The 22,765-nt window shown below is 45.7% G+C and overlaps 1 protein-coding gene across 3 annotated transcripts in view; it reads right to left on the reverse strand.

Annotated features, from left to right (window-relative positions):
• NMT2 (N-myristoyltransferase 2) overlaps positions 1-22,765 on the reverse strand; it is a 69,801-nt gene that overhangs the window by 21,572 nt on the left and 25,464 nt on the right. Inside the window, exons 2-7 of one of the 3 annotated variants that reach the window (XM_055331638.1) lie at positions 8,328-8,463; positions 7,830-7,872; positions 3,901-4,045; positions 491-609; positions 303-394; positions 37-153 (exon numbers count right to left, since the gene is read on the reverse strand). In XM_055331638.1, coding sequence (XP_055187613.1) covers positions 37-153; positions 303-394; positions 491-609; positions 3,901-4,045; positions 7,830-7,872; positions 8,328-8,463 — 652 coding nt within the window. The remainder of the gene's footprint in view (positions 1-36; positions 154-302; positions 395-490; positions 610-3,900; positions 4,046-7,829; positions 7,873-8,327; positions 8,464-22,765) is intronic. The other 2 variants (XM_055331636.1, XM_055331639.1) reach the window with 2 other exon arrangements.

Here is a 22,765-nt window from a genome sequence, read left to right on the forward strand (position 1 = left end):
ACATCGAAACTGACACAGACAAGCTTTAATAGGTACCTGTCATAAATCCGAATGTTGGCGGGGATGGCACTTATGAACCCTACTAGCTTCTTGTTCGAAGACACTCTGACCCCACAGTGCCACTGAAGGAGCCAGCCTGGGGGACGCAGCGCCCTGAGGTCAACACAGGCAAGGATGACAGGTGCAGGTTAGTGTCCAGGAACCCAGGGAGAGCCCAAGGCACGCCACCCTGCCACTGCCTGCACCCGGGGCGCCCCCTGCCCCCCCCCCCCCCCCCCCCCCCGGCGTCCGGCCAGACTCACCACAGCAGGAACTCGGGTGAGTAGTCAAACCGGAACACGCTCTCCTCGTCTTCCACGTAATTCTCATTTAACAGCGTGTACAACTCCTTGAGCTACAAGACCAAGCAAGTGTCCTGTCTACAGTGCTCGCCACCCACTTGGAAGCAATTTGTGCGATGGCAGGTGTCGAACCGAGGAGCGTTACTCACCACGTCGGCGTTGCCCAAGTCTAGGGTGTCCCACATAAAACCCTGGGGCAGGGAATAGGGCTCCTGGCGCACGTGGTCTTTATCGGCTTCGATCGCCCCGTGGGACGTGATGACTTCATCTGTGGAGGGGCAGAGGAGAGAAAGAATGAACATTCAACTATAGTGTATTCCGATGGCCAAAGTGATCCGTTACAGAGAATGACATCATTTCTAGGGCCCTGGGGTTACACCACTGTTTCAGCCCCTTCTGGAGTGAGACTGGTAGTGGAGAGGAGCTGCCATCTCACCAATTAGAGGGAGAAATCCTTCCTCCTGCAATGACAGGGTGTGTACTACGACATCCCAGGGACAGCCTCAACCCCTAAGTGACAGATCCATGGTGCTGCACCACAGGGGACAGTGTGGGTCTGATGACCGCCTGGAGATGGGCTCTCTTCTTACTCTGCATTTCAAACACCTGGGGGTGGGGGGTGACAAGGTGACCTCTGACCCCACCCCGCAAAACCTAGAACTTATTTCAGGACCGTTGACTTCTCTCCACAGGGGCTGCTGGCAGTCCAGCTGAAAACATCAGCGTCTCGTGGTTTCCACGAGGGTGCCCTTTCCAGATCCTTCCCCACTGCCTCCCAGTGTGACTGGGATAGAACCCAGGCCCTGCCTGGCCTTGTTCTCCGGGTTCATCCACACTGGCCCCAGCTCATGGCATCTGGGGGTTCCCTCTGCTCTCAGAGCCCCTCCCCTGCTCTCCATGTGGTGGGCCACTTGAGGGTTTGCAGACAGAAGCTTACACATCACTTTCCCACAGCATCCTTCCCTGACTCAAGCTTTCTCCTACCTGGAGGAGGCCCTCCCTCCATCCCCGCCTGGCCACTCTCTTCATCCTACTTTCCTACTTTCCCATCACTGTTCCCCTGGCACGCTCCCCAGCGCCTGGCATTTAACAACAGATACTCAACACTGATCTGCTGACTATTACTCAGTCATAAAAAAGAATGAAGTCTTGCCATTGGCGACCACATGGATGGACCTTGAAGACAGTACAGGAAGTGAAATAAGTCAGAGAGAGAAAGATAAATATTGTACGAGTTCACTTACATGTGGAATCTAAAAAAACAAAAATTCTGAATTCCTAGACACAGAGAACAGACTGGCAGTTGGCAGGGGGCAGGGGTGGGAGCGTGAAATGAGTGAAGAGGGTCAAAAGGCAGAAACTTTCAGTTATAAAGCAAGTAAGTTCAGGGGATGTAAACACAGCATGATGATTATAGTTAATAATACTGCATTGCATATTTGAAAGCTGCTAAGACAGGAGATCTTAAAAGTCCTTATTACAAGAAAAAAAAAATCTGTAACTAGGTGTGGTAAGGGATGGTTGGTAGATCTCCTGTGGGGGTCATTTGACAATGTACACAAATGTGGTATCATTCTGTTTGACCCCTGAAGCTAATATGTTGCTAAATGACAATGACACCCAAAAGGATAAATAAACAGAACCAGGAGGAAAAAAGGAACAGGTATCTGCTGAATAAATGACCTTCAGGTACACGTTCTTTGTGGAAGCCACAAGGTCTGCAACAGCTCGGAGGGGTTTCATTTTCTCTTTCTTTCTTCCCCCTGACTTTGTCACTTCCCCTGAAGCAGAAGTTCACTGCCCCTCCACCAGCTCGCTGGTGAGCCAGATTCTCAGCTGTTCCCTTGGAGTTCCTTTCAGGAGATCCCCTCAGAGCCTGGCTACCCACCGGACACTGGGGACAACGGTGGGGGTGGGGGTGGGGTGGGGGGTGAGGGGGGTGGTGGTGGTGGGGCTGCCTCTGCTGCCACCAACCTTGATGCTGCCTTAACTGAGATGCAAACCAGGTGTTCCCCCTGGAACTAGGGGAGTCCCACAGGGATTTAGGGAGGGGGCACCAAAATGTGACGCATGCCCCCTATCTTCCCAAAGACATGTGCTGGTGCCAGCCGGGCTTTCCTGCCCCTGGGGCAGTGACCTAAAAGCCACCAGCAGCTTGCCAAGCATGTGCAGCTAAACCTAATACATCGGATCAATCAACCCTACATCCCTTTAGCTCACTCAATTCAACAGCATTTTAAACCCTGTAAATTCATACTGGAGTCTCCCTCCACTACCGAACACACGTATTTCTAGAGCCTGAAAGAAGAGACAAGTGAGGATAACTGTTTTCCTCTATCTTTCACATTCCCAAGCCCGTGTTTTATGAAGAAGCGTGGGGTGGACATGGCTGGGAGAGGCCTGGTAACTTTGAAAAGTTTGAAAACCATCATTTGAGGGCACAGACAAGGATCGTTTCCTGACTTTTATGTGATAAAACTGATAATTTGTACATGGCTGGACTATTATTACAAGATCTGGATGACAATCCTTCATCTTACATGTTCTGGAACCCAAACAATCAAGGAGGAAGAACAGCCAGACAGAGAAATAATTATCATCTATCTTCATATGAGGATAACAGAAAGCAGCAGGTTTTAGCTTTTAATACAGTCATAAACATTTTAGTGCATTTACGGCATCATTTTTTATTGCAACAAGGGAAGAGTTAAATGATGTTTACGGAAACTTATGAGGCAAGAGTCTGAGTGGAACATGAGGGACCAGGCTGAGTGCGGAGGGGAGAGGGGAGAGGCCTGATGCCCAGACATCCCTGCACAGAGGAGTCCCCAGGGTGCTCCCAAGGGGCCCCCAAGGTCCCTACTGAACCGCAGCTGTTCAGCTCGAGCTGCTAGGAATTAACACCAGCAGTGAGCCTGCAGAATCCTATTGTTAAGCTGCGCCAAAATTTTCCATTTCAATAAGATTTAGCAGGGCATGGGGATCCCTGGGTGGTGCAGTGGTTTGGCGCCTGCCTTTGGCCCAGGGCGCGATCCTGGAGACCTAGGATTGAATCCCACATCGGGCTCCCGGTCCATGGAGCCTGCTTCTCCCTCTGCCTGTGTCTCTGCCTCTCTCTCTCTCTCTCTGTGTGTGACTATCATAAATAAATAAAAATTTAAAAAAAGATTTAGCAGGGCAAATTTCCTGTATCTTTGAAATAAATCAGATGTGAGACTGCTATAAATTTATGCACAGGAAAAACAATTCTATGAAGCTCAGGACCAAGAAAGGTTCTGAGACTCTGTCTTTTATATATATTTTTAATACAATAATGTTTCAAGAGGGAGAAGCTGGATTTTTTTAATAGAAAGAGGAATGAAACTCTAAAGTTGTCTCTACTGAAAGCCAATGTCACTACCCAATATTTATATTTTAAGAAGAAAAACAAGACTTTTGTGTACATTGCTAATCTGCGGTATAAAACAAATTATGTAAGTTAAGTTTCTTTTGTTTTTTGTTTGTTTGTTGCTAACCCAGCTGTTTTTTTTGGAGGAGGGGGGTAGGCAGAAAAGCTTACTTAATTTGGGTACCGGCTGTGTGTCCCAAAACTGGTATCTGTGTTTGGCAGCCTCATCAATGTTCCTGGCAGGGCCCTGGCATGCGGACAACAGCTCCATTGCTCTCTGGATATCCTGCAACTTCTGCATTGGAATGGTGGGATTCTACAACAGCAAAGACACACAGACACAAAAATGAGGAAGCTGCCACCACTCCCAAACTTGGGGCAGACACACGTGCATCCACCTTGGAGACTACAACACTGAAACACGAACAATCTTCCTCTAAGCCTGGTCAGGACCTCGGGCTCAAGGATACTAACATAGTAAAACAGAAGCAAACACAGTATGTTAAAGGTAACAACGACTCTGGTTTTAATGAGGCTTTGATATAGGTTTTGAGTAATCTGAAGCAAAGCCAACCACCCGGGGCTGCAGGGTCCCACCCATTTGCAGAGGGTCCTCTCCTGCACTAGCCAAGCAACAGAGAGGACTGACATGCATGCATGCATTACTACCAGGTGGCAGCCAGTCAGGCACACCCTTGGTTTCACTGTTGAGGTTAATGCCCTGTAGTAGCAATGTGAGGACAGAGGAAAGAACGAGCTAGAATGGAAATAAGGCAGACGAAGGAAATTTTAGTTCATTAAAAAGAAGAAAGAAAAGAAAAGAAAGAAAAGAAAAAAGAAAAGGAAAGGAAAGGAGAAAAGAAAGAAATGTGAATGAGTGCTGAGCTGGGAAGGAAGTTAATCAAGAAAGAAAATCTCTAAGTATGCCTTCCTCCTGGACCACACCCTGCCTCTCCCAGCCCAGATGCTTCTCCAGAGACAAATCTTCCAACTAGAACAAGCAGTTTCTTCCATTGAGTTTAGATTTTTTGGCAACCACAGCCTGTTTTCCCCACCCTGAGTGTTGGAAACTAACTTTTTTAAGTAAAACATATTCTCAGTCTGGAAAACTGATGATACCTTTCGATTCTCAAGTTCCTTCCTCCAAGCCAATATCCCTCTTATCTCTGCAGATTCTTCAGCTCTTTTTTTCTTTTTCTTTCTTTCTTTTTTTTTGGAAAGTCCCTCAAATGGAAAGTGGGACTACGATACTTGAACTGAGAGAGTAGCACTCAGGGCCGGATTGGAAAATCACAGAGTGTTTTCAGTACACAAAATTATTATTTTAGTATTTTGATGCCACGCAAAGAATGCTCTCCACTGAAGTTCAGAGGTGGTTAACAAGAACTTCAGAGCCCCCCCGTTTTCCTGTGTGTCAACATCCCACAGCTACCAAGGAAAGGTATCACCGACCCTGCTGGTTTATTGACAGTAGTTCTGGACTTCTGTTCAACCTTGAATCTGATGTCTGTGGTCTGGAGTCTATCCTTTAACTTGGGAAACTTTACCCATTTGACACAGTACAAAACAGGGCTTATTTCATACAGACCGCCCTGTGTTTGCTCTATCGTTGGGTTTCCTTAGGATCCTTGCCACTAAAATGATTCAAGGATACAAAATGCTGGAGTCTAATCAGAGATGTGTTCATTGTCTTACTGTCTCCATTTATGAGTCTAACAGCATCACCCAGGAGGGTCACAATTTTCTAAGACATTTCTCTTGTATTTCCATAGAGGTCTAAGTCATAGAGGTATGGTTTCAGCTACATATATTGACATAATAAAATACTTTCGCTGTTCCCATTTATTGTATTTTTAGATTTCTCTTGCTCTGGTCTCCTCTGAACCTCCAACATAAGAGTTACTGAATACCAGCAAAGTAAAATTTATATCCATCTGAACCCTTAATAAGGCAATGCATTAGAAGACCTACAACGTAAACGGGAACTCTGAATATAGTGTATTTCAGTTAGTAACACTTGAACATGCACCCATTTATCTTTAAAAAGACAAATCTGAACCTACAATGCTTGCACTGAATTTGTTATGGGACAAACAGCATGTTTTCCTTCCTAATGCTGGAGTTAAATTCTCGATCACAAATATACTAAACTCAAGCTATTCTGCGACTAGCATGAATCGGCATCTTTGTTCCAAAGGAGCCAACTTTGTTCCAAAGGATATCCCAACTCCATGAGTGGTTTCAGAGTGGTTTCAACTCCACCTAATTAGCCTCACCAGACTGACGAGCAGTCTTTACATAAAATGACCATTCATGTAGATTTGTATCTGAACGCTCACTATTTTAAGTGCTTTCTTGAAGTGGATACAAGTAAGCACAGTTTTCAAATCCATGGTGACAAAGCAGCAAAGGAAAATTCAGCTACGATACATTCTCAAACCTATCCATTCACCTTCCACAGCAGCACCGCCTGGGGAGAAATGAATTAGTGTTAGGGAAGGTGAGAAGCGGATCAACCCCATGTTAGCTTCCCGCCACTGAATCTACGTCAGGCACACCTCTTTCCTTCAGTGGAATACTAAACTCCAATTGTACTCTTTACCCTTTATTAACTTTTATATTTAATATCTTGGAAAATGTCCAAGTCCTCCGCCACTAAGAAGTCTAAAAAATCCAGACAAGTATTATCGGATTCCGGTAGTTGAGTGCAGAACAGAGTGTCTTCTAAACACAAACCACTGTGATCTACAGTGTTATCTAGAGAAAGGAAAGAAGCTCCAGTTTTAAAAAATGCAATGGAGGGGTGCCCGGGAGGCTCAGTCGGTTAAGTGTCTGCCTTTGGCTCAGGTCACGATCCTGGGGTCCTGGGATCGAGTCCTGCATTGGGCTCCCTGCTCAGTGGATAGCCTGCTTCTCCCTCTGCCTCCTCCCCTTTGCGATTTTCATGCTCTGTCTCTCTCCCTCTCTCAAATAAATAAATGAATAAATAATGTACCAGAGAAAGGCCTACATTAAAACAATTCTGATTTACTGTCAATTAAAAAAGAAAATTTCTCTACCATAGAACGCTAGCAGTTCCTCCTGCCTTGGCTGGTTCTAGTTTCTTGTAAGTACCCAGAAGTAAGGGAAGGGCTCAAAAATCACTGGGGGTGCAGAGAGGGGTACAAGCTGATGGTGATGGTGGAAGCAATAAGGAGGTCAGAACTACAGAGAAGTGACCCTGCACTTCCCTGATGAAGCGATGCTGAGAAATGGGAAAAATGTCTTGCAAGGTGATGGGTTGCCTTATATGGGTGACCTTGGGAAACAGGTCTGGTGGATAGAGTATTTGTTACCTGAGAGACGAGCTGAAAACCGAGAGGGAACACCCCATTTTCTTCTCACCCCCACACAGGTAGTCAGGGAAAATTGGGCAAAGTTAAGTCTCCTCTCAGTGACTCCTGGTCCTTACGTGTAAAACAGTAACAACAGCAAAAACCGCCTGCAAGACTGGCTTCGCGCGAGGCGGTGTACGCTGCGCGCAAGAAACAAATATTTCAACCCTTTCGCGCGAGCGGTGTACGCTGCGCGCAAGAAACAAATATTTCAACCCTAGGAAACTTGCATAATGGTAACTGTTGCCATAGGTACAAGGGCTTTAGAATAGAAAGATCGTTCAACAGAAAGGATCTAAGTGTCACCTCCCTGTCGCAGATGAGGGCGGCACCCACACAGCTCAGGAGCTGCGGCCGTGATGGAGCCCCCGCTCCCCGGGCCACTCTCCGGCCCTCCGGCCACACCACCACCTCCAGGACAAGGGCCGTGGGGCTGCAACCAGCAAAATCATCTGTGCTTCCTTTCATCACACTTCTGATTCTGCCCTTTCACCCTGTGAGTTTCTTGCCTCCAGAGGGCTCAGTGGCCTCCTGCGGCCGGCAAGCAAGGCCTGTGTTCCCAGCCAGGGTGGCCGGGGCACCTGCCATTGGCCCCCCGGAGCCCCTGCAGGTTCGGTCCTGGCTGGGGATGTCTCCGGGGGGAGGGGGGGCTGTCGGGAGCCACTTCCCACCCTGGGCAATGGAATTTAAGAATGGCCACTGAGGATTCAAAGTCGGAAGACTTACCCGTGGCTGCTCCCGCTGAAATCTGCTGCCAGATGGTGTTGTGCTATTCAGATAATTAGACAGACACCCAGAAAAATTAAAATGTGAATATCTTCTGAACTAAAAGTAATTACATATTAAGTGTAACTTCAAAAAAAAACAACAAAACAAAACACGACAAGACACACCTAACAAACTCACGCTGAGACTTAACTTCTAGCACTACAATCTACATGCTAATTTGCTCTGAGCAAAAGGAAAACTGCAGCCCATAGCCACACACACACACACACACACACACACACACACACACACAGTAACACAGTCTGTACCTCTTGGTCATTTAGGTACCCACACCAGCGCCAGGAAGGCTGTGAAGCCTCCAGTGACGACTGTCATCTAGCGCGCACTCAGGGCACAACCCTAACGCCCCTCTGGTCTTGCAGGGGGCGGGGTGGCACAGTCCGCCTCTCACGTGCCTGAAACACCGCAGGGGGTAAAATAAAACTGGGGTCTCACTTTTGAAGGCTGCTGGATTTTGATCTCCTGGGAATCAGAAGCCGAGTCGGACTTGGTGCCTCCGGAGTTTGGTTTCTCCTTTTTTCTCTTCTGTTTCTTCTTTTTCTTCTTGGCACCCAAATCCCCTCCAGGACTTCTGTTAGGAGAGTCACAGAGGATCAAACAAGAACGAAAAATCATTATATAAAATTAGTCATTGAGAAGAACGTGAATTATACCCAGGAGGGGGGGAGAAACAAAACAAAACTGTGTTAGGATACCTGATATTGTGATTTCTAAGAAGCATACATATTTGATCATTCAGATGACCCTCATACATATTTCCTAAGCGACAAGAGCTTAAAAATGTCTTATGTTAATGATGTGACTTTTGGAAAGTGCCTATGGATGGGAGCTGGTTGCTTGTGGTGCCAGCCCTGTGATCAGAGGGTTGGAAATTCCAGTCCCGGCCCCCAACATCCAGGGAGGAGAGGGGGGCAGCAGGATGGCCGATGGTTTAATGAGTCCTGCCTACAGAACGCAGCCTCTATAAAACCCCAAAAAAGACAGGGTTCAGGGAGCTTCTGGGTTAGTGAAGCCATAGAGATTCGGGGGGAGTGGTGCGCCCAGAGAGCATGGAGACTCTGCGCCCTTTCCCCACACCTGGGCCTGTGCATCTCTTCCACTTGGCCAGTCCTGAGACCTCTCCTTTTAGGATAAACCTGTCATCTAGTAAATAAAATGTTTCTATCCCTTCTGTGAGCTGTTCCAGCAAATTAGTGGAATCTGAGCAAGGGGTCTTGGGAACCTCTGATTTATAGCCAGTCGGTCAGAAGTGCAGGGGACTGTTTGGGTTTGAGGCTGGCATCTGAAGTGGGGGGCAGTGTGGGGTGTGCACAATCCTGTAGGACTGAACCCCTACCTCAAGGAATCTGATGCTACCTCCAGGATGGAGTTAAATAGAATTCTGCTGGTGTCATGTAGGAAGCCCCCCGCTCCACATGCACATGATGGGATCAGATCCAGAAACTCAAAACAAGATGTAAGGTGGGAAATGAAATTTAGTCAGATGAGAGTTACCAGGACAAGGAAGTAGGAAGAATTATTAGTCTCCACTCAGCCATACTGCAGCTGCTTACATATCATCCGAGCAGGGAAACTGTAGCTAGAAACCATATTTTATAATGGAAGTCAAAGGACTTTCACACTTAACCACAGTGCCGCTAACCTACTTTCCAGTCAGCCTTCTAAGGGAGAGCTACGTGTTGTGAAAAACTCCATTATAAACATCTCTTGGGTGCAACAAACCACTCATCTCAACATCACAGAACCGAAGAAACCGCTTCTCCATAGAAGGGGAAATTTTCCTTGGTAAAGAATTTAGCAAGAGGAATTAACAGTAAGAAATTCCACGTGAAGAAAATGTCCACTGGTAAAACATTTCTGTCTGGAACTCTTGTCCTCTTATGACTGTCACCTCCTGAAATAGCGGAAGAGACACAAGGAGATGTACCGTTTCCAGTTACTTGGGTCTAGGTTACCACAGGGCTCCCAGCAGGTAAGGTGAGGTTCCGAGCTGGTTACACCACTACGGCCTGTCTGGAGGGTGAAGTGATGGAAACGATCAGTTCCATTCTGTTGTCCTCAAATGGCTGTATCTGCTGCTACCTACTTTCCCTCTTGACTTTTTTACCTAATTTTCAAATATATCTGCATCATACAAGACACACAAGATATGTATGAATAGCCTTGAGACATTTGTCCCTCAAAGGCAACCAGTGGGTTTTCTGGTACATATTCTTCCAAAACTGTCTTTCTTCTCTTAGCACGCCTTCATTTTCACTGTAAGTTTTAAACAAAAACGGTCTCTTAAACATACCATTCGCCGACTTGCTTTTTTTTTGCCTTCCACTTAACAATGCGTCTTAAGACTTCTTCCCATGTCAGGATATATTGAGCTACCTCATTTCTTCTTAGCAGCTAGAGTGTATTCCATTGTGTAAATATAGCATATTTAACCATTCCTATATTAAAAACTGCTGTGGCAGGGGCGCCCAGGTGGCTTAGTTGGTGAAGCATCTGTCTTTGGCTCCGGTCATGATCCCGGGGTTCTGGGATCGAGCCCCACATCAGGCTCCCTGCTCAGCTAGGAGTCTGCTTCTCCCTCTCCCTCTGCAGCTCCCCCGCTTGTGCTCGCTCTCATGCTCTCTCCCTCTCAAATAAAGAAATGAAACCTTTTTTTTAATGCTGAAAAAAAAAAGTACAGTACTTATATCTTTAAGCATTCATGCCATTATGTCCAAAGGTGGAAATGCTAGGTCAAAGGGCACCCATGTTTTTACTTTTAGTAGATAATTAAGATTGTTTTACTAAATACTGTGCCAGTATCCACTTTACCAACAGTATGTCAGTTTCTGGTTCTGCATGTAAGGAGCTTAGAAATCACCACTCCATCTTAACTGAAAAATCAACAATTCCTCTTGGATCCATGAGAAAGGCAAGGACACAGGACAAACTAAGACTGGACAGACAGGTGAATACAGGGCATTGCTGCTTCCCGGAGCAAAGTCTCAGGAATGCAGAGTGGGACTCAGGTAAGAAAGCCAGAGGTGGGGGCGCCTGGGTGGCTCAGTCGCTTAAGCATCTGCCTTTGGCTCAGGTCATGGTCTCAGGGTCCTGGGCTTGAGTCCTGCGTTGTTGGGCTCACTGCTCTGCGGGGGCATGTGTGTGGGGGGTATCTTGCCTCTCCCTCTCTCTCAAATAAATAAAATGTTAAACAAACAAACAGAAAATCAGAGGTGTAACTGCCCAACTGCTGGGGCCTGCATGTGGACCAGAGATCCAGTCACAGGGATCTCCCACACTTTCATGAGTTTTACCTCTAGGAGCTGTCAGGTTCTGAGAGCAAACATCAGACAACAATCCCCCCATGCTTCTGGCAGTGGGAGGGAAAGAGGGGAAGACAGTGGGCTGGGTTTGATATTTTCCCATGTCACTTAGGCTCTGGTTGACTAGTTTCTTCTGGGGGCCAGGCCTTGTTGAGAACACAGTGCTCCCACTGTAGCGTCCTGTGTCACACAAGAGGGTAGGAGAAGATTCAGGAAAACACAAACGAGTTCACAGCCCAGAGGCACAGACTCACTAGGAGCTGGGAGGGGCCCAAAGGCAGGACCATGGAACCCCCTGGCCCTCACCTCACCTCCATGCTACTGCAGGCCCCCCAGAGCAGTTCCGCTCACCTGGTAGCTGACATCTGGCTACCCAGAAAAAATTACAAGGCATACTGAGAGGCCAAAAACACACTTGGAAAAAAAAAAAAAAAAGACCAAGCACAGGAGTCAGACAGGGGGGAATCCCTGGGTGGCGCAGCGGTTTAGCGCCTGCCTTTGGCCCAGGGCGTGATCCTGGAGACCCCAGATCGAATCCCACGTCGGGCTCCCGGTGCATGGAGCCTGCTTCTCCCTCTGCCTATGTCTCTGCCTCTCTCTCTCTCTCTGTGTGACTATCATAAATCAATAAAAATTAAAAAAAAAAAAAAAGGAGTCAGACAGGGCAGGGATACTGGAATTCTCAGACCAGGAATTCAAAACAGCTATGATTAATATGTGGAAGTGTCAAAGGAACAAAGGAGACAGCATGCAAGGGCCAACAACATTAACAAAGAGATAGAAAACCTGAGAAAGAACCAGAAAGAAATGATAGAAAAAAAAGGCACAGTTAGAGAAATGAAGAGTGCCTTTGATGGGCCTATTAGGGGACTGGGCATGACTGAGGAAAGAATCTCTGAACTCGAAGATACAGCAATAGAAACCTTAACAGGGGGTGCCTGGGTGGCTCAGTGGTTGAGCATCCACCCACGGCTCAGGGTGTGACCCTGGCGTCCTGGGATTGGAGTCCCACATCAGGCTTCCTGCAGGGAGCCTGCTTTTCCCTCTGCCTGTGTCTCTGCCTCTCTCTGTGTGTCTTTCATGAATGAATAAATACAATCTTCAAAAAAAAACCCAAAACAAAACAATACAGAAAAAAAGCTCAATGGAAATTTCCAAAAGCAGGGCACCTGGGGGGCTTGGTTGGTGAAGCGCCTGTCTCTGTCTCTTGATTTTGGCTCAGGTGATGATCTCAGGGTCATAGGATAGCACCCCACGCTGGGCTTCCCCTACCCCCACTCTCACAGGCAAGTATGCACTCTATCTAAAAAACAAACGAAAACAGGAACAAAAAAAAGGAACCTCAAGAAGTGAAAAGCCATGAGAACAAAGCCTGATGAAGTAGAAAAGAATATCCAAAGGCTGTGGGATAACTAACTACAAAAGGTGTGACATATGCGTGATGGGAATACCAGAAACAGAAGGAAGAAAGAAGGAACATAAAAAAAATATCTGGAAGAGTCACGACTGAGAATTTCCCCCAATTAATGTCAGATACCAAACCACAGATCCAGGAAGCTCAGAAGACACTGGACAGGATATGTGCCAAAACACACTAGCTTCGGCATTGGCACATCCTTTTCAAACTACAGAAAATCAGAGATTTGAAAAAAAAAAAAATCCTGAAAGCCAGAGGCAAAATACATTTTTCCTATCAAGGAACAAAAAACAGTACATAAATGGGAATGTAATTTCCCAACTTCTCTGCCAATACTGAAATATTAACACTCTTATTCACCTTTGACAGTCTTTTTTTTAATATTTTTTTAATTTTTATTTATTTATGATAGTCACACACAGAGAGAGAGAGAGAGGCAGAGACACAGGCAGAGGGAGAAGCAGGCTCTATGCACCGGAAGCCCGATGTGGGACTCGATCCCAGGTCTCCAGGATCGCGCCCTGGGCCAAAGGCAGGCGCCAAACCGCTGCGCCACCCAGGGATCCCCCACCTTTGACAGTCTTTAAAAAAAAAAAAAAGATTTTATTTGAGACAGAGAGAAAGAGAAGAGCAGGGGCAGGGGCAGAGGGAGAGTGAGAAGCACACTCTCCTCTGAGCAGGGAGCCTGACCCAGGGCTCCATCCCAGGACCCTGAGATCATGACCTAAGCCTAAGGCAGATGCTTAACTGACTGAGCTCTTTGACAGTCTTATAAGTAGAAAAGTCTCGTTGCAGATTTAACTTTTCTTTACTTAATTAGGAGTGAGGCTATAAATCTTCCCATATGTTTACTAACTTATATTTTTCCATGGATTGTGCATTCATATCCTTTTTCTATTACTCATCTCTTAAAAAATTGATTTGTCAGTGGCCTTTATAAAAGCATGGATGGAACCTACCAGTTGTGAAGTATTTTTAGTTTGTGTGCTTTCATTCAATCCTTGCAACAGCCCTATGAGATACAACTTTATGTCTGTACCACATTGCCTAGACTGCTGTGTATTATTTAGATTGCAAATACTTACCTGGTTTATTTTTGTTTGTTTTTAAATGTTTTATTTATTTATTCATGAGAGACAGAAAGAGACAGAGACATAGACAGAGGGAGAAGCAGGCTCTCTGCGGGGAGCCCAATGTGAGATTCAATCCCAGGACCCCAGGATCACGTCCTGAGCCGAAGGCAGATGCGCGCAACCAGTGAGCCACCCAGGCATCCCTACCTGGTTTATTTTTTTTTTTATGGTATCTTTTTCTATATAGACATTTAAAATTTTGGTGGAGTCTAATATTTTAAAAAACTTTCCCTTGTAGTTTCTGAGCTTTTAACAATTGCTTAGAAAGACCTTCCCTATTACTGCAAAACTACATAAATATCCTTCTATGTTTCTCCTCTACTAACTTTGTGACTATTGGAAAATCATATTTAGCTTTCAATTCATTGTGGTAAAAGGTATACAATGCCAAGTGCCATATCTCTACTTTTCAAAAATACATAGTAAATACAAGAAGTAACATAACTTGTTATTACTGGGGTCACACTGCACTGCGCAGAGACTGCTAAGCAAATATCGTAAGAGAGGCAGATCTGCCTACTTACTGGATGCCATCACATAGTGAGGTTCTCTTTTTACCAGATGCCGTTCCAGGTGCAAGCAGTTTCGAAACATGTCCGAAAATTCACTGATCCTTCTCTCAGCAAGAGGTGGGGTCTATTCCTCTCCCCTTCAATCTGGGCAGGCTTGTCACCTGCTCTTTATGCAGCCAAAGCGACGCCATGTGATTCTGGAGGCTGGGTCACAAAAGGCCATGCAGTGTCCACCCGGCTCCCTCAGGATGCTCATTCTAGGGGCAGCCTGGAGCCATGGAAGAGGTCCGAGTACTGAGACCACCGGGCCAGCAGACAGTGCACAGAACTCCAGGCAGCAGCGGCACCAACCAGGGCTGCAGGAGGGAGCCTGGTTGGACAATCAGCTCTGAGGATCCATGCCTGCACCAGCGTGAGAGGTGCCAAGGGAGAAATTGCCTTTCCACCTTGGAGAATCTCAAGCATGACAGACTGACTGCTGTTTTATGTCACCAGCTCTGTGGTGACTGTGTTACAGAGCAATACAAACAGGATCAGAAATTTGGTGCCTGCAAGTGGAGGACCACTCTAATAAAACCCTAAAACACAAGGCAACAGCTCCAAGGAGGCCAGGTGAAAAGGAAGGAGAGGAGACTTACTGGTGAGGACTCTAAAAAAATAAACACAGTGTTTTGTGTAATGTTTACTTCAGTGAGTGCTTCATTTTCAAACAGAAACCTGAACCAGGAAAGGAGACCCTCATTATGTACTAGAGGAGCAATATTTAGAAAGCTGCTGCCAGTGATAATGGAGAAAACCAGAAAATGTACCTAATGAGCTGATGATGATCTAACTAAAGATTTCTGGGCAGAGATTGAAGGTGCCGGCTCGGCTTGGCTGTCTATAATGAGACCAGAGGGGGATCAACTCAAGAATAAACTAGTTAGTTTCTGAGTGGAAGTCAGAGAACATATACACTCAGCCAGTACTTTGCAGGTTAAAAAATAAGTGCTTCTCATACCCAGCGTCTCCAGAAGGCAAAGGAGATATTTGCCTTCTTGACATATTGACATATTAAGAAATGGCCTCAAGGGCACCTGGGTGGCTCAGTGGGTTGAGAGTCTAACTCTTGACGTCAGCTTGGGCTCAGGTCATGATCCTGTGGGTTGTGGGATCGAGCCGTCATTGGGCTCCATGCTCAGTGGGGTTGGGGAGTCTGCTTGAGATTCTCTCTCTCCCTCTCCAACTCCCCCTTGCTTACTCATTCTTTCTAAATTATTAAATAAATAAATCTTTTAAAAAATGGCTTCAGAACAGAAAATCAATGAGAGGGTGGAGCCATAGGACCCTCTGTTAGGACCTTAGAAGATTGAAGGTGGTGCCTCTGGACCATTCCAAATGGACAAAAGGCTTGATGGGCCTTGTCTATCCTCTGTAAATATTAGAGCTTCCAAGAATCTTTGAAACACAACATTCTCACCAGGTGCCCCTTAGAAAGAAAGGTTTATCTGAAAGGGATTTTAGGGTAGTTTTGTTTACCAGAGCAGATTGTAAATGGAAATGCAGGAAAGCATTTCTAACAGCATTACACCAGCTTGAAAGAGAGTTGAACAAAGTCAACAGAAGCCTTTGGACCTTCAGTCTTTTCCAGGCAAGAAACAGAAGAAGGTTACTCCCGGAGATGCTAAGTCAGTTTTCTTTTGGAAGGAGGCCTGGAAGGCCAGGGCCCAGAGCCCAGAGCCCAAAGGACAGAGCCCAGAGTCACGGAGGACAGCTCCCAGAGAGTAGGGCTGAACCTGAATCCAGGAGCAGCCAACAGGTTCTTGCTTGGATTTCAGAACTGCTATGGGCCAGTGGCTGTGGTTTGCTTTCTATCCCCCCACCCCATGCCCAGGCTCTCCTACATCTGTCCACCATTTCACAAAGGGTGTGTGGGAAGCGGACAAGGTACCTGCTCCATGTATGGTATTCAGATCAACCCCCAGAGCCCTCAGCCATACTTAGACTTAGTTTACATGAGATTGCAGACTTCAAGCCTGAGCCTAATATATAAACCAAAACACGACATGGCTTTGGGGGAGAGTCTTAGGGACAAGGAGAGCAATTCTGTATGCAGGGAAAGTAAGATGCATTTTGTTTGTTTGTTTTAAGAGAGAGAATGAGAGCCCGTGCCAGAGTGGCAGAGGGAGAGGGAGAAAGAGAGTCTTAAGTAGGCTCTATGCTCAGTGCAGGGCTTGATCCCAGGACCCTGAGATCACAACCTGAGCTGAAATCAAGAGTTGGATGCCTAACTGGCTGAGCCACCCAGGGGCCCCAAGATGTGTTTTTGATAAGACAGATAAGAGGAATGGGAATACATTTTTATTGAAGGAAGAGCTAATAATTTTGTCCTAAAATGAGACTGATTAAAGAAGGAAAACTTAAGACAAAATGTGAATGTAAAAACAAAGTGGCAGAGGTTTCTGAAGGGAGTTTTTGAAAAAGAATTTTACGTGTGGTCAGGACTCAGACTGGAATGAATTAATTTTTTTTAATTTTTCTTTTTTTAAGGATTTTATTTATTTATTTATTTATTTATTTATTTATTTATTTATGAGAGACACAGAGAGAGGCAGAGACAGGGAGATACAGGAAGCAAAGCCATAGGCAGAGGGAGAAGCAGGCTCCCTGTGGGAAACCTGATGTGGGACTTGATCCCAGAACTCCAGGATCATGCCCTGAGCTGAGGGCAGATGCGCTCAACCACTGAGCCACCCAAGCATCCCTGGAATGAATGAATTTTAGAAGTACAGCTATATAAGATTGAAATTTGGCTCATCTTTCTGGTAAAAACACAAAGTCTTCTTGAATTGTTGGTTTGCTCTTGATAAGAAACTGTGAATGAAGCTTGTTTTCCTTTATCTGCCCAGAAAACCAAAGTCTTTGTCTTTATCAGGTCTTTGGTTAGTTAAGAAAACTGAAACTTCTCAATATTAAAGAACCTAAGTTTTTCCAACAACTACGTACTCTTCTGTAGAATCTACTACTGCCACTTTGGTTAAATAGATAATTAAATATTAAGTTTTATAATGATCTACAATCCCATTTGTATATGTGCTTTAAAACCTTCTGAGGTTTTTTTTTTTTAATTTTTATTTATTTATGATAGAGAGAGAGAGAGGCAGAGACACAGGCAGAGGGAGAAGCAGGCTCCACGCACCGGGAGCCCGACGTGGGACTCGATCCCGGGTCTCCAGGATCGTGCCCTGGGCCAAAGGCAGGCGCTAAACCGCTGCGCCACCCAGGGATCCCCTTTCTGAGGTTTTTTTTTTAAGATTTTATTTATTAATTCATGAGACAGACACACACACACACACACACACACACAAAGGCAGAGACACAGGCAGAGGGAGAAGCAGGCTCCATGCTGGGAGCCTGAGTGGGACTTGATCCCGGGTCTCCAGGATCAGGCCCTGGGCTAAAGGTGGCCAAAGGCAGCGCTAAACTGCTGATACACCCGGGCTGCCCTGAGGGTTTTTTTAAAATCAGCGTTCCCAAATATTCAAATCTAGATGAAGTCTTCTTGACTAATTAGGCTTGTTTATTTGGTATGATCAGTTACTTGGGGAACACCATCAAACAAATAATGATAAACTTCTTGTATTATGTTGTATGGCAAAATGCTATCACTGTTCTAGTAAATAGATGAAATCTCTCAAGTTTTAGTATGTCATCACTTGACATTCTGATTACTGAAATGTGTGTCACAAAATAATTGGATTTCCATGTTAACTGCATTATAATAAACTCTCACCAGATCTTTAAACATGGCCATTTTTGAGTCATTGATGATTACCCATGCTGGTGATCTTACATAATGTGTTTCATCTTAAGGAGAGTCATTGAATAGACTTTTGACAAATACAGGTTTCCAACATCTTTAAAATCATAAAATTAAACTGGGTAAGAATTTCTGGAACTAGGGATGCCAGGGTGACTCAGTGGTTGAACATCTGCCTTTGGCTCAGGGCATGATCCCGGGGTCCTAGGAATGAGTCCCACACTGGGCTCCTTGTAGGAAGCCTGCTTCTCCCTCTGCCTGTGTCTCTGCCTCTTTGTGTGTCTCTCGTGAATAAATAAATAAAATCTTAAAAAAAAAAATTTCTGGAACTAAAAGAAAAGCTGCATTCAAACAGAACAGGAATTAGTAACATGAGATTGAATGAATTGAGGAAGACAATTATAGTTCTTGTGACTCTTGTTTGAAGCACTGCTGGTTCTCTAATGTTTGCTCTTCCAGATTTAAGGAAATAGTTTCTCTTAGGATACCTATGACTTACATAAATATGATAAAATATTCCTTTGTGAACAAATTGAAACCTGTATCTTTTCTCCCTTTCCAAACCCTCCAGAAATAAAAAACTCTCAGTGAGTTCTCTTTCTTTTGTGGCGATTATAATCACTTGCAGAGGTTCAATAGCAATCTGTTCTTTTTTTTTTTTTTATAATGAGGACTGACTGTAATTAGTATTACAGTGTACTGAGTCTTTTTTATTAATTTTTATTTATTTATGATAGTCACAGAGAGAGAGAGAGAGAGAGAGAGAGGGGCGCAGAGACATAGGCAGAGGCAGAAGCAGGCTCCATGCACCGGGAGCCCGATGTGGGATTCGATCCTGGGTCTCCAGGATCGCGCCCTGGGCCAAAGGCAGGCGCCAAACCACTGCGCCACCCAGGGATCCCAGCAATCTGTTCTTGTAACAGGACACCACTGGAAACACAAGGTATGTTACCAAGGTGTTAAAAGTGTCATACTAGAGAGACAGGCACAGACTCCGAGGTGACTAGACAGCCTTAAGGGACCTTTAGCGAGGTTGACTTGATGGAGCCAATGAGCCCCTTGGAAATGCTGGCCTGATACCCTGCTGACAGGTCCCAGCAGCCTCACCAGGTGAGTAAAGAATGTCACTTCCTGGCAGGTACAGGAAATTTCAGGATATTTTGGGGACCTGAAGAAGAGGAATTCGCCCAAACCTATAGGCACTCTGGGCAACTCTGACAGCAAGTATGTGGCTTGGTTTCTGGCCTTAAGAGGATATTAAAAGTTCAATCTGAAACACCTTATAAAAACTTCCAGCAAGCAGATTTATAAGAACTTGTACAGCCAGTCACTATTCTTACTGTGCGTATATAAATAATCAGGCCAAGTTTGTTAAAACTCAATTTGTCTTACAAACAAATTAGTCTTTCATTTGGCTACTTCTGATGGAAATGAGGGTGATTTGAGGGAGAAAAATTATATTTCAATAACAGACCTTTGGAGATGTTAGATTCTACCTCTGATTGTCTTTAAATGTTTGTTGTTTGCCTAAGCTGGACAGTTTGAAGTATAAACTTCAGAGAAACCACCACAACAGCTCATGTGTGGACATTCTTCTTGCCTGTTACCCTATGGGAATAATAATAGGACCCATGGGCATATGATTATTTTAATAGCTGGACAACAGGATGGACTCCCCAACAGTTGTATAACTCAGCTGACACCCTGGCTGATTCTATGTGGCTGGGACGGCAAAATTGCTCCTCAACAGCCGGAGCAGACCACAGTCCATGGGTTAACTATGGACAGTGGAGACTGTGGACAGCCCACGTTCCTCATGATTGAACTGGACGATGCACTTGGGGATGCCCACATCTCCCAGGAGGAGCTGTCTCCCACTTGCCAGTGCTTCCTTGTAATTAGGACATTGTTAAAGCTAGACACATCAGGCAAAGTGGTTTCCTGATAGATTTCTCCCTTAATCATATTTGTCGCAGGAGCTGCCCCTTATCAATGCAAAATGACAAGTAGAGGCTTTAGCTAAGCACACGGTGGCCATCTTTAATTAAACCTGGCATGCAGTCACCCTCCTACATAAGGAAACCACATGCATTTGAAAAGTAGTCCTTCAAAACTGGATGGCCCTTGATATTTTGACTGCAGCCCAAAGTGGAACCCATGCTCTCATTAAAACAGAATGTTGTGTCTATATTCCAAATTACTCAAAAAATGTAACCAGAGCCACAGAAGATTTAAACAAACACATCACTGCTATAAATGCTCTAGCTCTAGATCCTTTTAGCAGGATCTAAATTTGACTCCTTCCAAATGGAAATACGCCCTGCTAAGCATTGCTCCATTTCTTGTTCTTTTTGGTGGTTGTTTGACTTTTTGTGTTTGTCAGATGGGAGCCTGTGCTATTCACACAAGCCTGGAGAGGCCTTTACTGTGTAGATTTCGGGAGGAACCAGAGACACGAAGACCTGCTGCCCTGTCCGTCTTCCCTACGTCATCCCTGGTCAGCAGGAAGTAGCTACAGAAGAAATGGCCACTGTCCCTTCTCCTTCCATAGAAGTGGAATGGCATTTTCACGTGGGGACAGGACGCCAATCACCTCCATTTTGACCTCAGTATATAGTTTCTAACTGATCAGGTTCTTCTTTCCAGCTTATCTCTTAACTTGGGCAAAAGATATCCTCAAGCACTACGCAGACCCCCAGGGCAATGACCGACTTGACCTTCACTGTCCCCCTGCAGGTACCACCGACCTTTGTCCCACATCTTCCTTACATAAACCTGCGAGTGTTTTCAGCCCTTAAGAGACAGTCTTTTTGAGACACTAGCCCACTGGGCTCCTGGTGAAGTCCTTTCTTGTTTACCACCATTCATCTCTCTACCTTTGGTTTTTTGTCAGCGGTGAGTGGCTGACCCTGGTTTGTTTGGGTCAACCAGAGCCAGGTGCTCCTGCACCCCCGCACCCTGGTTATAATTCCCTTCCCCTGAACATATGGACTTAACAGTCTTGTGACTCACTTATAACCCATAATTACAACAAATGTGTCCATATGTGACTTCCAAGTCTAGTAAGAAAAGCAAGCAGCCCCCATCCACTTCTTGTGGAACATTCTCTCCATCAGATGACCCTGAGCCCTGCCCTGCTGGTGAGGTCCCAGGGAGGCACACTGAAGGAGAAACAAGCTGACCCCTACTAACAGCTGGCCACATGAGTGAGCCACCTTGGGTGTCTGTTCCGTCTAGGGGAGCCTTTGGCTTCCTGCAGTCCCAGCTGAAATCTGAATGGGAACCCCATGAGACACACATCCCCCAACCCCCTCACCGGGAGAACCTCCTCTAACTGGGCCCTTTCCAAATTACTAACCCACAGATTCTGTGAGCCTAATAAAATGGTTGCCGTTTGTTACACAGTAACAGTTACTGGAACATAAAGATATAACAAAGTCTTGCTTTATGAGGCATATATTCCTAATGCAATTTAGATAATACACAAATGGAAGACCCATGGGAAATTAAATGAGACAGGTCTGTAAGTGTGTAGCCTGGCGGCTCGTACAAAGAAAGCCAGTCAATAAACACTAGGCACTGTTATTATATAGTTAAGCATGCTGTTCCCCTGCCCAGACACCCTTCCCTCCTTCAATGCCTAGCAAATTGCTTGTCATTCAAGATTCAGGCCAAGAATCACCTCTTCTGAGGTGCTCCTCCCCTAATCTGGATCAGGTGCCCCTAACTCAGAGACAGCCCCCCGCCCCGCCCCTGTCATCTGAGCGTTGTTCTATTCAGCACACTCTAACCTGGGGTTCTTATCTGCTGTTCCCACCACGGTGTAAGCTTGAGTAACAGAACGTCTCTCATTTCATTATAAAATGTATGAAATAGAAAAAAATATATCATTCTCTGTTCATCAGAAAGACCAAACCTTGATTAGAAGTTTGGAATTGTCAGCCCCAACCCCTCATTTTCGAGAGTGGGGAGGGGGCTGGAGACGGAATTAACCACCGACCATGGGTAATCATGAAGTCTTCATAAAAAGCCCAAACGTCCAGGGTTCAGAGAGCTTCCAGGTGGGGGGTACACAGAGGTGCTGGGGGGGCCCACCTGGAGATGGCGGGTATGGAAGCTCCATGCCTCTTCCCATATACCTTGCTCTAGGCCTCTCTTCCATCTGAATTGAATGTGCATCCATAGTCTTCACCACATTTTTAAAAATAATAAACTGGTAAACACTAAGCCATCTGTTTTCCTGAGCTTTGGGAATTCAAATTAATTGAACCTGAGGAGGTGGTCATGGTAACCTCCCAACTTCTAGCCAGTTGATCAGACGCAGGGGTAACCACATGGGCCTGGGACTGGCATCCCAGGCAGCGGGAGGGCAGCCACGTGGGACTACCTCCAGGAAGACAGTATGGGAGCTGCATCAATGTGCAGGGCACCCAGCTGGTGTGGCAACACTGCCTGGTGGGGAAGCCCCCACACCTGTGTCATGGTGACGTGGCAGCAATATGAAGGTCAAGGAGAAACACAGTGGGAAAGCTGGCTTTTTCCTACTCAGATGTGTGCTAAACAGTATTCCTGCTCACCAATATTTCTGAATCTCCTCTCCTGTGGGCACTAGAAAGTATGATGCATATACATCCCCACCTGCTTGGAAGTGAGGCACAGGCAGGCAGTTTGCTTAGCTGGTGAGAAGTGAGGACAGGTAACAGGTGCCAC

Source organism: Nyctereutes procyonoides, unplaced genomic scaffold (assembly GCF_905146905.1).
Source record: "Nyctereutes procyonoides isolate TBG_1078 unplaced genomic scaffold, NYPRO_anot_genome, whole genome shotgun sequence".
Classification (NCBI taxonomy): Eukaryota; Metazoa; Chordata; class Mammalia; order Carnivora; family Canidae; genus Nyctereutes; species Nyctereutes procyonoides.